This window comes from Sinocyclocheilus rhinocerous, unplaced genomic scaffold (genome assembly GCF_001515625.1).
Source record: "Sinocyclocheilus rhinocerous isolate Xijiao unplaced genomic scaffold, SAMN03320098_v1.1 scaffold2366, whole genome shotgun sequence".
Taxonomy (NCBI): domain Eukaryota; kingdom Metazoa; phylum Chordata; class Actinopteri; order Cypriniformes; family Cyprinidae; genus Sinocyclocheilus; species Sinocyclocheilus rhinocerous.
In genome coordinates, this window is record NW_015640446.1 from 103,970 (window position 1) to 119,333 (window position 15,364).

Sequence of the window (15,364 nt, forward strand, 5' to 3'; positions counted from 1 at the left end):
TATTCTCGTAGCTTCGTAAAATTACGGTTGAACCCCTGATGTCACATGGATTATTTTACCGATCTCCTTGCTACGTTTCTGGACCTTTATTGTGGTAATTACATTGCTGTCTATGGGAGGGTCAGAAAGCTCTCAGAATTCATCAAAAATATATAAATTTCTGTTCCGAAGATGAACGGAAGTCTTATGGGTTTAGAACGACATGAGGGTGAGTAATTAACGACAGAATTTTCATTTTTGGGTGAACTAACCCTTTAACACTGTTGCAGCGGGTTGAAGCGACTCCAATAACTTGACATTTATTTAGTCCCTGGAATGCGAATTTTTCCAGGGGAACCCCAACAAAAAATAAGTGTATTTTATCCCCAGAACGCGATTTTTAACGGGGGACCACCTCGGGACGCTATTGGGCTAGTTTTGGGCTAGTTTCGAGTAGCGATTGGGCGGGTTTTGTTCTGAAAACCTGGCAACCCTGGTTCTGTCTCAAATTGTTCCCAAAAGTGTCGTTAGACATTAACAAATAGCAGACTGTCACACACTATATCAAGTGAATAGCCTGTATATGAGCATAGTGATGAAAATGGAGAGCAAAAAGAGAGAACGGGGCGAAATTCTCTCACCACAAAACAAGCGCTCATCAACTGTTAGTAGGTAGAGCGAACGGACGTAAGTGGGACAGCTGCAGCGTCTGTGAAGAGCTCGCGCTGCATCAAACTATCTCTCGCGCCCTGCAACACTGTACTTTTAAGTGAATTACGTGTCCTGCGCGTGCTCTAATCTGATTTCGGCAACACATGCCACGTAACAAATCAAATTTGAAACAACCCAGATACAGAGAGTGAGAGAGGGGGGTGAGAGAGAAGGGGAGTCAGTCACTGCGCATTCCGATGGTTTAAAAGCAGAGACGGAGCGGCGCATGTTCTCAACACTGAGCTCGAGCCGTTTCAGTCACATGTCTCTTATTAATGCACGAGCTGACATTGCGCTGCGGATCATAGGCGTTCAACATAAAACAATTATTCCGCTATTTATCGATCTGATGCATGAACTATTATATAGGCTAAAGGAGGGGGAAACTATGGTAATGCACCATTTACAATATATTTTTCCCTAAATTGATATATCTAATAATATTTGATAAATGATACATTTGTCCATTACAATAGAAAATATCGTAAAATATACCGTGTGTGTGTGTGTGTGTGTGTAGTAGCCTAGGCACAGCCTACTTTTCAACTCCATAGGCTATACATATTATACAACAACATCAAATCTATTATGGATGTGCGTGCACGAGCAACAAAGGCGTTTTAAAGTTGATCCTGATAAAATATGAATGAGTCTTAAAAAAAAAAAAGCATATCAACTGAAACTGTGTTCAGTCCTACACCCAAAATACCCCTCACTTATACCCCATATCAGTGGACTATTACATTTAACTTCACACTATTCCCTGCTACAATTTCACCCATGCACTGCAGATCAGTCTATGTAACGTAACAAAACTCTGAGACATGATTCGGACTGTCCGATTCCGGAGCACTAAACCCAACGTGTTTATTTCCTGGATGCGTTTGAGCAGCGGCACATTAATGCAGTTAAAAGCAAAAACAACATTAGGACCATCAGACCCGTTATCTGATTGCTGATAACACAACGCGCGGCGCAAACACGCTACCGCGTGCCCTATTTGTCAACACAAACAAGATGACAGAAGAGAGCTGAGGAAGCAATGAGATAAAGAAGCTAAGCGCTTACATCCTTTCTCCGGCGCTCAACAATCGTCCCTCTACCATCATCTCGGGTAGGAAATCCAGATTGTAGGACGAAGTCATGTTCAGGCTGACCGTGTTGTGCGCCGCTGACTGGATAACGCCCGCCTTCCGCGCGAGCCTGCCTGCCGAGTTTGGGCGCGCGAGACGGAGAGGGACAGGTGTAGCGGCGCGAGCGGCACTGGACACGCACACACTCACTGCGCTTGTCACATTCTTTTCCGCTCACCCATTAAGAGTGTTTTTCCTCAACAGTCCCTTCAAAAAAAACCTTTCTTCTCAGACAACTAGCGCTCCGGAGCGTCAAGCACCGGGAAGGGAGAGGCAGAGAGAGAAAGAGAGCGAGAGAGAGCGCGCGAGAGAGAGAGAAGGAGAGAGAGAGCGCGAGAGAGAGAGAGCGCGAGAGAGAGCGCGAGAGAGAGAGAGAAAGAGAGAGAGAAAGGGAGAGCGCGAGAGAGAGAGAGAGAGAGAGAGAGAGAGAGAGCCTACAATAATGTACAGTATTTGAAAAATAATGTGTTTTTTGAACATTAAAGCATGTCAACATTCTGTTACACCAAATACACAAAATAATTATCTTTAAAAAAAAGCATCATATGACCCCTTTAAATGAAAGGATGAAAAAAAAGTATCCAAACCGGTCCAAACGTAAAAAAAAAAAAAACCCAGCTGTTATCCATACAATGGACGTGGATGGGGACTGGAGCTGTCTAGCTCCAGAAAAACACCACAAAAGTAGTCCATATGAATTTGCTGAAAATATTGCCCTCCACAATAGCTCTAAAATCACATTTACATTTACAATTAAAATACAACACTCCAAGATATAATGTTATTTCATTAGTTAAAAGGATAGTTCACCCAAAAATTACAATTCTGTTCCAAACCTATATGACAAAAGAAGATATTTTGAAGAATACTGGCAACCAAACAGTTGACTTCCATAGCATGGAGAAAAAAACAAATACTATGGAAGTCAATGGCTACCGTCAACTGTTTGGTTACTAACATTTTTTTAAATATACTGTGTAGTGTTTAACAGAAGAAAGAAACTCACACAGGTTTGGAACAACTTGAGAGTGAGTAAATGATGACAGAATTTTTTTTTTTCGGTGAACTATCTCTATAAACATCTCCAGTCCCCTTTCACTTTCATTGTAGCCAGGGCAAAATAACTCAAACTGAGCAAAATATTCTTTTTGTGTTCAACAGAAGAAAGAAAAACATATTTGATAATGAACAACCCTGTATTTTTCATCTTTGAGGGCAAACTATACCTTCTCTATAAAAAGCAACCTTGCAGAAACATTGTTCCTAATTATTGAAATTACCATGGTATAAAAAGTCGTACACCAAAATGAGGTTGAGAGATGATAAAGAAACCTCTAGGTATTGAAGATTTATTGCATCAGTGTATTTATTGCATCAAATGATGAATGCAATATGAGGCCGCATCCCCATTTTAGTGTGCTCATCCGTTCATGCGTATGAAAGAGTGCGTTTTCTTTTTGTTTTCCCCTCGTGTGCCCCCAGGGGAAGGGGGTCTCGAGCCGCGGCTCTACAGAGCACGTGCAGGAACTAGGTCATGGGAAACACACTAATGCTTAATGCATATATATACACACACACACACAAATGATGGGGAAGAGGAAGACGTTGTGCCTTGCATTCTGTAGCGCATGGCCACATAAAATAAGAAGATCTGGGGATATACTGCCTCAATTAGGAACCATTAAAAACTGCACTGCTTTGCAGTTTATGCCTTTAAATTGTCTATGGTAATTAGATAACAACATATTCAGCCAAAAGCTTCAAAACAAAACAAAAATCCATAATGGGCCATGCTTGTCTTTAAAGACCAAGTGCAATGAAGGATTTCAGCTGTCGTTAAAAAGCAGTTGCATAGAATTAAAGTGCTATAACCAGCAACAAATAGCCAAATTAAACCTGTATAAAACAGCTTTGGCAAATTGCAATAAAGAAAACACGGGTTGTGGTCTGTTATGACCTGTAGCCAACAACGTGCTAGTATTTGCATGCGTTCAAGGGAGGTGTTTGTGTATGCAAGGATGCACAATCAATATTTCCGTCTTACTGTAGCATTTATGAGAAAACAAAAGACAAAACTAACCCTAGAGCCTGATCCTTAGAGACAGTTTAGGCCAATATTTCTGTAATGATTTTACACAAATTATTATACAATGCAAACTGAGCCGCTGGGGTCATCTTTCCCTCTAAGAAACACTTTTGAATACTGCCTCCAGCTTGGACAGTTGAGCAAAGGTGACTCATAAATAAATAAATAAGTAGGTAATATACAATAATTTTCGACATTACATTACATTATTCAAGTCAATATATGTAGGCCTAAAACCACCAACACAAAATAAAAGTACTTATACAGTCCACTGCCCTAAAATATTAATTTGTGCATCAATTACAAAGACAAAAAAAAATAATCAATTTTGGGGGTGAAAAAAGAAAAAGAAATGCAATGTGAGTTCTGGACAGGTTTATAAACATTCCGCTGTTCTCGCACAATGTGATATCTACTACCTTGAGCAAATATACCATTACATAATGGATTGTGCAATAAAGAAGCAATTTATGAATGCTCGGCATTGCTGTTACGCATGTTATGGAGATGATGAATTCACTAAATGGGTTTCTGTCTGAAGAGAAAATTCAGCAGTAAACCCAAAGACAGCCAAAGCTTAGACGAAAGAATTATGGGTGAACATGAAGGAAAGGACGTATTGTAGACTGCTAACACAAGCAATCTCCTTGTATGTGTGCATAGCTCTTTGATGTGAAATAGACATTTGTAAAGAATAGTTTTGCTTAATAAGGAACATTTCCATACAGAACAAATATTTTTCAAGCCTAGCTGCTCTGCTAACTTCTCTGTTTTTAAATTCACCCCTTTTCTTCAAAACTAAGCCCTCTAAAGACATGGCACCCAACCCGAGGGAAATAAACCCAAACTGATTTGAGAGCTAAACGTTGACGCAACTAAGCACTAGATAACCTTCGCAGAAGTAAACAGCACATAGCACACTTTGTTTATAGTCATACTATGAATCTTACTTAGTTTTAAGGAGCTAAAATCCAGCAGCTTTTAGGGGAAAATGCAGAGCCAATTTTCTGTCCCAAAACTGTTTTTCTGCTGTGGAAACACACCAGGATCGAGCTCTGGCACCCTGTCCGTGGAAAAGGGGCAACAGGGATAGAGTGATTTCTCAGGAAACCCATTTTACTGATATCGGGCAGGTAGCGGGGACAATTTACGTGTGGTATTAAGCAGCTTAAGCAGTTCGGAACAAGAACTCATGCCACAGACCTTCATGTAGCCCCCTGAACATCTTTCAATCTTTCTGGCTGTGTCCTTCTCTTGGGGTTAAGAAGTCTGATGAAAGCACTTAAGGGCTGATATAATTCTCTCTCACAGAAGATAATGGAATTTAGCCACAAGACGTCTTTCATATGGGCTCCCCTCTTCCTCTCACTCTCTCTCACACTCTCAGGTCAAAGGTTTCCCTGTTCGTCCTTCTGCAGTTGTTACTGTTACCCTTTTACCTCTTTCTGTTCTTTTATTGTCATTTTTTGTTCTTCTTTTCCTTACCTTCTCCCCAGGGGTTTCGGGGGGGTATAGCCTGAATATTTTCTCTTGCTCTGAACCTGCTTACTGCATTACTGTTGCCTCGCATTATTGTGAGTAGAGAGTTGCCAGCGGTAATTTTAATGACATTGCGAACACACACAGCAAGTGACAATATGGATAACCTGCATTTTTTCACTATAGACACACGCCGGAGGATTACACGAGGTAAAACTATATTCACGTTTCAGGCAGCCACTGTCAGACTGTTTAGGAAAACTCGATTTGGGATATAGGGTAGAGTGGGGGAAAATGCCCCCATACTGTTTTTCCCAGAATAACTACTAGATAAAGTCAAGATACATTTTTGTTGTAACTAGGGACTACGTTGACAAGAGTGATTTATAAGCATTCGCCATGCAGCTTACACTGGTGAAATCCCTGAGAGAAAACGGATTGTACAGTAAGTGATCTAATTTTCAGCAGAAAGAAAAAAAGTGTTTTAAAGCTTGTTGTTTTGTAGAACATCATAGTTATATCATTATGATATGAGAATAGTAATGCCTGTAGCTAGGGAGTATGTGTTATTTAAGAAAAATATAATAATATTTTCAGAATGACATATTATTTTTCAAACCTAGTCTGTGGGGTAAAACGCCCCCAGGGGGCATGGCTTAATTACTAGTTACTCTGTCCTGAACATCAAAGCCTTTGTTTTTCCATCAAATGCATTCTAACTAGTTGGTTGTATAAACATATTTAGACATTATATTTAAAAACATCAGTTTTCGAGTTAGCATCAGGTAGCTAGTTAGCTAGCCAGTTAGCATCAGCTAACAATATTTTTCAGATAGGCTATTATAATTTTGTAATTCCTAATTATTGATTATATTCTTTTTCATTTTAAGCTAAAACTGCCTGTACTGTGATTTTGCTGTAAATGAATAAAGTAAATTGATTTGTCAGACTGGGGGAATTTTACAAAACGCCCCCTTGGTACAAATATATATATATATATTTTTTTTTTATAAATCTAACAACATGAAAACTCTAGACATTTTTCATACGTGGTTTATAGTTTATGTAATTGTCACTAAAACTATGATAACTATTCTGGACACATTTAACCTTTGTTTCACAGAAAGAAAAAAATAAATAAATAAAAATTACACAGTCCTTAAAGGGGCCTTTCCCCCACTCTACCCTACTGTAGTAGGCATTAAAACAACATTTTTGAATCGTCAGGCACAATACCTTCACACATCTTTACATTACATATCTTAAGGTTTAAAATGTTATGCATATAGTTTATCTTTTCTTTTATGATTCATATCATGGTGCATTACATTCATAACCTCCAGCAAATCTTTATTATTTTGCCATAAATTCCCTGCGCTGAGCTCCCAATGTCTTCGCATCCTAGTTACGCCCTTGTTCAGCCTCATTTTCTTGGGGTCCTTGTTCTCAGTGTTCTCTCTCTCTCTTTCTCACACCTTCTCTCTCTCTCTACGCCTCTCCCCTTTGGGTCTGGACCCAGCTGGCCTATAACACGTATTGATTGACCACGTAGGAGGAGAGCAAGGAGACAAGAGAGAAAGAGAGCGAGAGAGAAAGGCAGGCCCGGCAGGCCGCAATGCACAGAGACAAAAATAGTACACCAGGAGTTCAAACCGAACGGAGAGAGAGAAAGAGAAAGGGGTGGGGGCAGGGAAGGTAGATACAGTAGATGGGAGATAAGAAGAAGGAGAACATGTTAAAGATGGCAGATATGGGGTGGGAAAAAGACTGCATGTATTAGGGGTGGTCTTAAAAAAATCAAGGAAGCATAGCGGCTGGAAAAGAAGGAACTCGTAAACTTAAATTGACAAATGCTCACCTTCTCCATCGCCCCTCTCAATGGTATTTTTGTAGGGTGGACTTTTAGAATAAGGGGGTGTGTCTAATGGCGCTTTTCCACTGCATGGTACGGCACGGTACGGCTCGGTACGGTTCACTTTTGGGGGGTTTTCCACTGGGTACAGTACCTGGTACCTGGTACTTTTTAGTACCACCTCGGTTGGGGTTCCAAGTGAACCGTAGCGTTACCAAAACGTGACGTGTAAACTCTGCTGATCACGGATTGGCCGGAGAGAATCGTCACTACCTGCGTCACTGAACTTGCGACACAAACACAAAAGAACCGCTAGATTTAAATCAGCACAGCCAGCGAAGGATCGAACGCAACTGTTTTGAACGAGCGCACCTTTTTTTTAACAACCAAAAAGTTTTGTTGTCTGTTGCGGAAGAACAGATGTTCCTCTCGTTGATAGCAGAGGAGCGGATCCAGCGAGAGCTTGATGGGGCGACGCGGAATGAAAACGTTTTTTTTAGGAGTCGTGGTAGTAGAGGCGGCGCAACTATAACGACATTTGGATAATCCCGCCCACTCTAAAGCGGTACTAAACTGCAGTGGAAACGCAAGCCGAGCCGAACCGTGCCGTACTGAGCCGTGCCGAGCCGAGTCGTACCACGCAGTGGAAAAGCTCCATAATTGAGCAACTAAGCCCAGCATAAGTTCCAGAACTGCTAACTGCTATCGCTTAGAGCACATTTAAAAAGCAATGCTGTAGAAGTCAACATAGGCGTATTTGAAAAAAATGTGCCTCTACTTACATTTTTTGCAAAACTGCATAAACGTATCTATACATATTCACATATCATTCAAAACACTTTTACCATAGTGTATAATTATTAAAAATGTATATGTTTACATATGTAACTAATATGTATCCAGTTATGTAGTAAACTTGCTTGGTAGCTCACCTGGTACCGGTGATACATTTGCGATGCAGGGCATTTGGGTAAGAGTCCCGTGAAACACAAGTCATGATGAAAGAGTTCCAAGAATTGTAAGCAAGATAAAACTGCATGGTTGCTTCAGCAAATGCCTTTTTATCTCACATTTTCGTTTATTAACACTATTAGTTAGGTTTAGGGTAGGGTTTAGTGTAGGTGGTATGATATTTTCAAAAGGCATTAACTTTTTAGCGCCAATCACTGGACAGTTTCTAAACTGCTGTGATACGTACAACAACCAACATAAATAATAAAACGTTGCCAGATTCATGTTCATCCGTTTTGGATAAAACTGAATGCGCTGTTAGCACCAATCACTGGACATTTCACTTTGAAAGTGTTGCAAAACTTGCAAGAAGCAACGTAATAAATGAGTCTGGGTTGGTAGAAGTGTCTTTAAAACCTTTAGTTCCAATTCTAAATTCTGATTGGATGAGCAATATTCAAAATATCCAGCATATGCACACCACATATCAGTTAAACTCATGCAGAAAGTTGCACCACGCTTGACTGTGTAAACAACTAAAGTCACTCCTACATGTAAATAACATCTACTGAGAGAAATACAAAAATATATCACGGTATGGCAAAATCTCTATGTTTTGACGCCTTTCTATTGTTGCACAGTATATACATCAGCCCTAGCCTATAGCCCTGTGCATGCGTGCATGTAGACGGACAGACGGGCTGTCAGCAGTCTGTCAGAAGAGTGTTTGGGCTCATGAATATTTGATTAACTCATGGATTATGTAAAGCAGTGAGCGTGCTCATTTGGGTGAAAGCACACATATACATACGCATACTCTCAGTTACGCTATGTTGCATACTATAGATACTTTGCCTCAGGTCATATATTGTTCCAAGATAACTGCGCACATACACAGATGTAATTAATTTGTCATTACACATCAGAAGAACTAAACTACATGCACAATGTTCTGGGTAGCGGTTTTAGGAAGATAGTGTAAGCCTGTGAAGCGCAAACTGACCTGGTGTCATCTGTGATTACTTAACCCTTCAACTTCCTGTGAGAAACCCATTCAGCCTTAGCTAAAGAATTTAAATAGCCTTCTCAGCCAAAGTCTTCAAAAGAACACTCATACAGGCTGCGCTTGATAATATCATGAGCTGCCTACCTACAGAAACATTTTTGGGCATCATAAATGAACATTTAAACATGCCTATGATGACTAAAAATGATGTCTAGGTAGGCATCCCACTTGGTTTTAAAACTGTGATGTCCAAAATTGATGTCTGGGTAGGCAGCCCACTAGGTTTCGGAACATAAATAGCACAAAAGACATTTCAGAGATGTTCGATATCAGTAATATTACACCTAACGATCAATCTTAAATAAAGTCATTGCATTTCTAGCCATCATTACAGTACATTCGGCATCAGATGGATTGAAGTTAGGCACAGCGGCATAAATTGATTTGAGTCCTCAGCGAACGTTGCATTACACCAACTGCCAGGGGCACATGCAATAGATTTATTTACAGTCCCGGCATGTACAGTTTTCCCATGTATATGGCCCTTCATGTAGCGCCATAAATCATTTTTTTCATCAAATAATGATAAACGTTCTCAAGATAATAGATTCAGCCCCAGTCGCATTGGGATACATTTGTTAACATACAGTCATATTTCTCTAATGAGCTTGCCTGTGCACACACGTGTGTGTGATGGTTACAGACCTGTACGGCAATTTTCCATTTGACATTTCTTTATTGGAGGAGGTTGAGTTATGGCCAAGGTGTGTGTGTGTGTGTATGTTTGTGTTACACCAGAAGACCTGACCGCAGTCATCGGAGAGATTCATGTTCCTCGGGGGCTATTTTAAAAGCCATTGAGCACAAGCACAATGAATGAGTAAAAGGCCATAAATCTACTCTTTAAACCAACATGGCTGGCCCAACTAATGCTCTCACAACCCATTACACTCTGCACATTAAACGCCTGTGTTAATAACCGGCCATAACCGTGGGATAAAAACCAACCCGACACGGCCTGATTAGCACCCTTCTCCACTTTTAAAAAATGGCCAGAGAGACAGAGACCGAGAGGAGAGGAGAAGAGCGGTAGAAAACAAGCCACAAAGTGAGTGACAGCCTCATTGTCGGGGCATCCCATTGTTGAGAATGCTTACATTTCTCCACCGAATGCCCCATTCCTCTCCAGATCCCCCCCTTCTAAATCCAATCATCAGAGAGGCGTGCAAACAAAAGCAGACATCTTTCTAGCCAGATTCATGTTCATCCGTTTTGGATAAAACTGAATGCGCTGTTAGCACCAATCACTGGACATTTCACTTTGAAAGTGTTGCAAAACTTGCAAGAAGCAACGTAATAAATGAGTCTGGGTTGGTAGAAGTGTCTTTAAAACCTTTAGTTCCAATTCTAAATTCTGATTGGATGAGCAATATTCAAAATATCCAGCATATGCACACCACATATCAGTTAAACTCATGCAGAAAGTTGCACCACGCTTGACTGTGTAAACAACTAAAGTCACTCCTACATGTAAATAACATCTACTGAGAGAAATACAAAAATATATCACGGTATGGCAAAATCTCTATGTTTTGACGCCTTTCTATTGTTGCACAGTATATACATCAGCCCTAGCCTATAGCCCTGTGCATGCGTGCATGTAGACGGACAGACGGGCTGTCAGCAGTCTGTCAGAAGAGTGTTTGGGCTCATGAATATTTGATTAACTCATGGATTATGTAAAGCAGTGAGCGTGCTCATTTGGGTGAAAGCACACATATACATACGCATACTCTCAGTTACGCTATGTTGCATACTATAGATACTTTGCCTCAGGTCATATATTGTTCCAAGATAACTGCGCACATACACAGATGTAATTAATTTGTCATTACACATCAGAAGAACTAAACTACATGCACAATGTTCTGGGTGTATGCCAAACATCAGAGATAAGATTGGAATGCTAGTTCATTGTCTAGTCTCCAGCAAATGGCAGGAGTATGTGAACTGCTCTTACCATAATGTATGTGTATGCTTTGATTTGAGATTTGAGCTTCTGTTATTGAAATATTTGAACTTTTGCAGCTAGACTGTGTGTAAATGACTTAATTTAAGCTATTATATGGCTTTGGAAAACTATCACTTTTAGGATACTTTTATGGTACTTCTATGGTGTCTGTATTGAAGCTTGAAAGCCTTCGTACTCATTCACTTTCAACATATAGTACAAAAACAGTCAGGTTGTTCTTCAACTTTTGTGTTCAATGGAAGACACAAGTCTTTGAATTGATACATTATTATGGTCAGTTTCTTGAGTTAACTATCCATTTGAACTGTCAACATGTTTCTAACTGCCCATCTGAATAATAACACATGCGTTTTAATGACACATTTGACGCTAATGCTATCACCCCCCTTGAGTACTGTGGTTTTGCTAGAGCATATGTGTAAACTTGTCAGTGTAATCTGGGATCACTAGCCTGTCTAATCTACTACATCAACTCGACCCCTGTTGTTTACATTATCGCCATGCCGACCGGCAGTAATGCTATTATGACATCACAGGACATCAACAGCATATCATATTGCATTCCAACCGCTCTACACTCCTCTAATATTAATTTCACGTGCTTCTCTGTTCTGTCATATTGATGTAGAACAAAATCTGCCTCCTAAATCATAAAACCGCCTAACAATCGGAGTACAGGCCCATTTTTAGCTCCCGCTATGCCAGAATGCCAACCTCGAAGTGATTTTTACCAAGTGCAATGAACCTTACTGGTTTAATTGAACAGGTCTTGGGTACCGAAATTGGAGTTTAAATAAATTTGCTGTTTCTCTTCAAGTCCTACATTCATTAAGGAACCTTTTTCCCCTTTCCTTTCTCTATCCATCTCACCCCCTTCCTTTGTTTCAACATCCCTCCCCCCGTTCCCCTCATTAAAGCGGGACCCTGAGAGTGCTGGTCACTGCTTCTCATTTATTTTCATTTGAAACTCGCGCAGCTTCATTGAGCCACAGCTCGACGGTGGGCACCTTGGGACAGGTCATTCTCCTATAACACAAAACCACCCATTTCTGCAACACGCTCGCACACATATCCCAGAACGCACAGTGACAGCAGCCCATCGCCGCAGCCGCACACTGACACAACCACCATTGCCTTGTTTTACCGCAGTGAAAGGCTTTCCAAGCCACTAATTGCAGAGTACAAACTCCAGTGTTTATAGCGGAAAGTCGGCAGTGCTGTACGAGCGGTTTTAGGAAGATAGTGTAAGCCTGTGAAGCGCAAACTGACCTGGTGTCATCTGTGATTACTTAACCCTTCAACTTCCTGTGAGAAACCCATTCAGCCTTAGCTAAAGAATTTAAATAGCCTTCTCAGCCAAAGTCTTCAAAAGAACACTCATACAGGCTGCGCTTGATAATATCATGAGCTGCCTACCTACAGAAACATTTTTGGGCATCATAAATGAACATTTAAACATGCCTATGATGACTAAAAATGATGTCTAGGTAGGCATCCCACTTGGTTTTAAAACTGTGATGTCCAAAATTGATGTCTGGGTAGGCAGCCCACTAGGTTTCGGAACATAAATAGCACAAAAGACATTTCAGAGATGTTCGATATCAGTAATATTACACCTAACGATCAATCTTAAATAAAGTCATTGCATTTCTAGCCATCATTACAGTACATTCGGCATCAGATGGATTGAAGTTAGGCACAGCGGCATAAATTGATTTGAGTCCTCAGCGAACGTTGCATTACACCAACTGCCAGGGGCACATGCAATAGATTTATTTACAGTCCCGGCATGTACAGTTTTCCCATGTATATGGCCCTTCATGTAGCGCCATAAATCATTTTTTTCATCAAATAATGATAAACGTTCTCAAGATAATAGATTCAGCCCCAGTCGCATTGGGATACATTTGTTAACATACAGTCATATTTCTCTAATGAGCTTGCCTGTGCACACACGTGTGTGTGATGGTTACAGACCTGTACGGCAATTTTCCATTTGACATTTCTTTATTGGAGGAGGTTGAGTTATGGCCAAGGTGTGTGTGTGTGTGTATGTTTGTGTTACACCAGAAGACCTGACCGCAGTCATCGGAGAGATTCATGTTCCTCGGGGGCTATTTTAAAAGCCATTGAGCACAAGCACAATGAATGAGTAAAAGGCCATAAATCTACTCTTTAAACCAACATGGCTGGCCCAACTAATGCTCTCACAACCCATTACACTCTGCACATTAAACGCCTGTGTTAATAACCGGCCATAACCGTGGGATAAAAACCAACCCGACACGGCCTGATTAGCACCCTTCTCCACTTTTAAAAAATGGCCAGAGAGACAGAGACCGAGAGGAGAGGAGAAGAGCGGTAGAAAACAAGCCACAAAGTGAGTGACAGCCTCATTGTCGGGGCATCCCATTGTTGAGAATGCTTACATTTCTCCACCGAATGCCCCATTCCTCTCCAGATCCCCCCCTTCTAAATCCAATCATCAGAGAGGCGTGCAAACAAAAGCAGACATCTTTCTAGCGGCGGGACGGGGCTTAACCCCTCCTGGTCGTCCCTCTCTTTGTTTAATACGATTATTACATCCAAACAAACTCAGAATTTAGGTCCTCGCAGGTGCGTTTGCACACTTAAATGTATGCAAATATACTCGCACACTTTACAGGGTGCATTAATATAGATTAGGACCGCTTACGTGGAAATGCGTCTGCAATAAGTGCAAAAAGGCGACTGCAATAAGTAAGCACACAAGCACAATTTTATTATCAAGGATGCAGTGCCTCTTTCTGTCACTCTGTTTCCCTTGCACACACACACGCCTTGCATTATCCTGTGTGCATGCACGCGCATCTTCAAACACTTCTTTATAGCTGTATCAACTCTTCAGTCTTCTAAGAGGCTCCGAACGAACCGTAGGGAAGAGAAACAAGAGAGGGGAATGTTGCAAGGTGCACATTTTTACGGCTGGCAAGACAAGTGCAGGCGGTACAGCGCAGGCAGGGTCCCGCAATTTGACAAAAACACAACTGCATGCACGCACTGCTCAAACGGCCTACAAACGGCATGTCAACGAACCGCGTCAACAAAACCGCAGGGCTGCCGTCAACCAAACATTCCTGAAACGGCTCGCCGCATGCCTGCAGCTATGAACAACAGCAAACCTTTCGGAGCTAGCTGGATCTGTGTGTATGTGTGTGCATGCATGTCTTTGTGTGCTGTCCAGGGACAGCTTTACCTCAGCAGCAGTTCTTCTGTGCTCCTCATGGAGACATCGCTGTTCGCGGTGGATGGGTATCGCATGCTGTCCACACACACACTCGGCACAAAGCCCAGCTCAGACGAGTGCTCCAACATCGCCGTTACTCCAAACGCAAGCACACACTCACACAATCCTTGTGCTTTCAGTTGTGGCGGGTGTACGCTGGCCCTTTCTCTAGCGTTTGAATCCTCTCTCTCTCTCTCACACACAGTAACACTCCCACCCATCCACCCTCACCGGCTCCCTCCTCCTTCCCCTCGTCCCTCCCTCCTCCCGTCTGATTCACTGGGCTGTGATAACCCTTTCTGACAGCTCATGTTGTTTTTGGGCCAGAGCTAGTGCTGTTAGCCTGGTGCTGGCTAGCATTGAGAAGCCTGCTGTTGTCCAGGATGCCCAACACCCCTTAGGACAGCTCGTATTTCGTATCCGTACAAGAATAACAACTAAAGAAGTGCCGTTTGAACACCTTAAAGAAGTAGGCAAGACTATACACAGGTCTGGTACAACAACTTTGTATCTCTCAAGAACGTCCATCTTTGTCCTAATATTGTTTGTCAACATAGGCAATAAAAAAAAGAGAGAAAAGGCAGCAGAGATGGACATGAACGTATCTTTTGTGAATGACCCTGGGCATACTAAAATAGGGACTTATTTGGATAATTTATCAATGCTGAGGAACTGAAAGATAAGTGAATCAAGCATACTGAGAGGTCCACTTAATGAATAGCTTTGCTTGTATTGTTTGTATTGCTACAATGTTGGTACTTGGTAGTATATGTAGATGTTACCTGCACCCAGATATTCCCTGTGTATTCATAGGCAAAAGTCTGCCAGATGATGCATATGAGGTGTGGGTAACATGGTGAAAGAGTACAC

The 15,364-nt window shown here is 41.4% G+C and overlaps 1 protein-coding gene across 1 annotated transcript in view; it reads right to left on the reverse strand.

Annotated features, from left to right (window-relative positions):
* The window catches only part of LOC107752821 (CUGBP Elav-like family member 2), a 98,517-nt gene extending 83,737 nt beyond the window's left edge, over positions 1–14,780 (reverse strand). Inside the window, exon 1 of the mRNA XM_016568887.1 lies at positions 14,465–14,780. Coding sequence (XP_016424373.1) covers positions 14,465–14,715 — 251 coding nt within the window. The 5' untranslated portion in view covers positions 14,716–14,780. The remainder of the gene's footprint in view (positions 1–14,464) is intronic.
* Between the last annotated feature and the right edge of the window lie 584 nt (positions 14,781–15,364).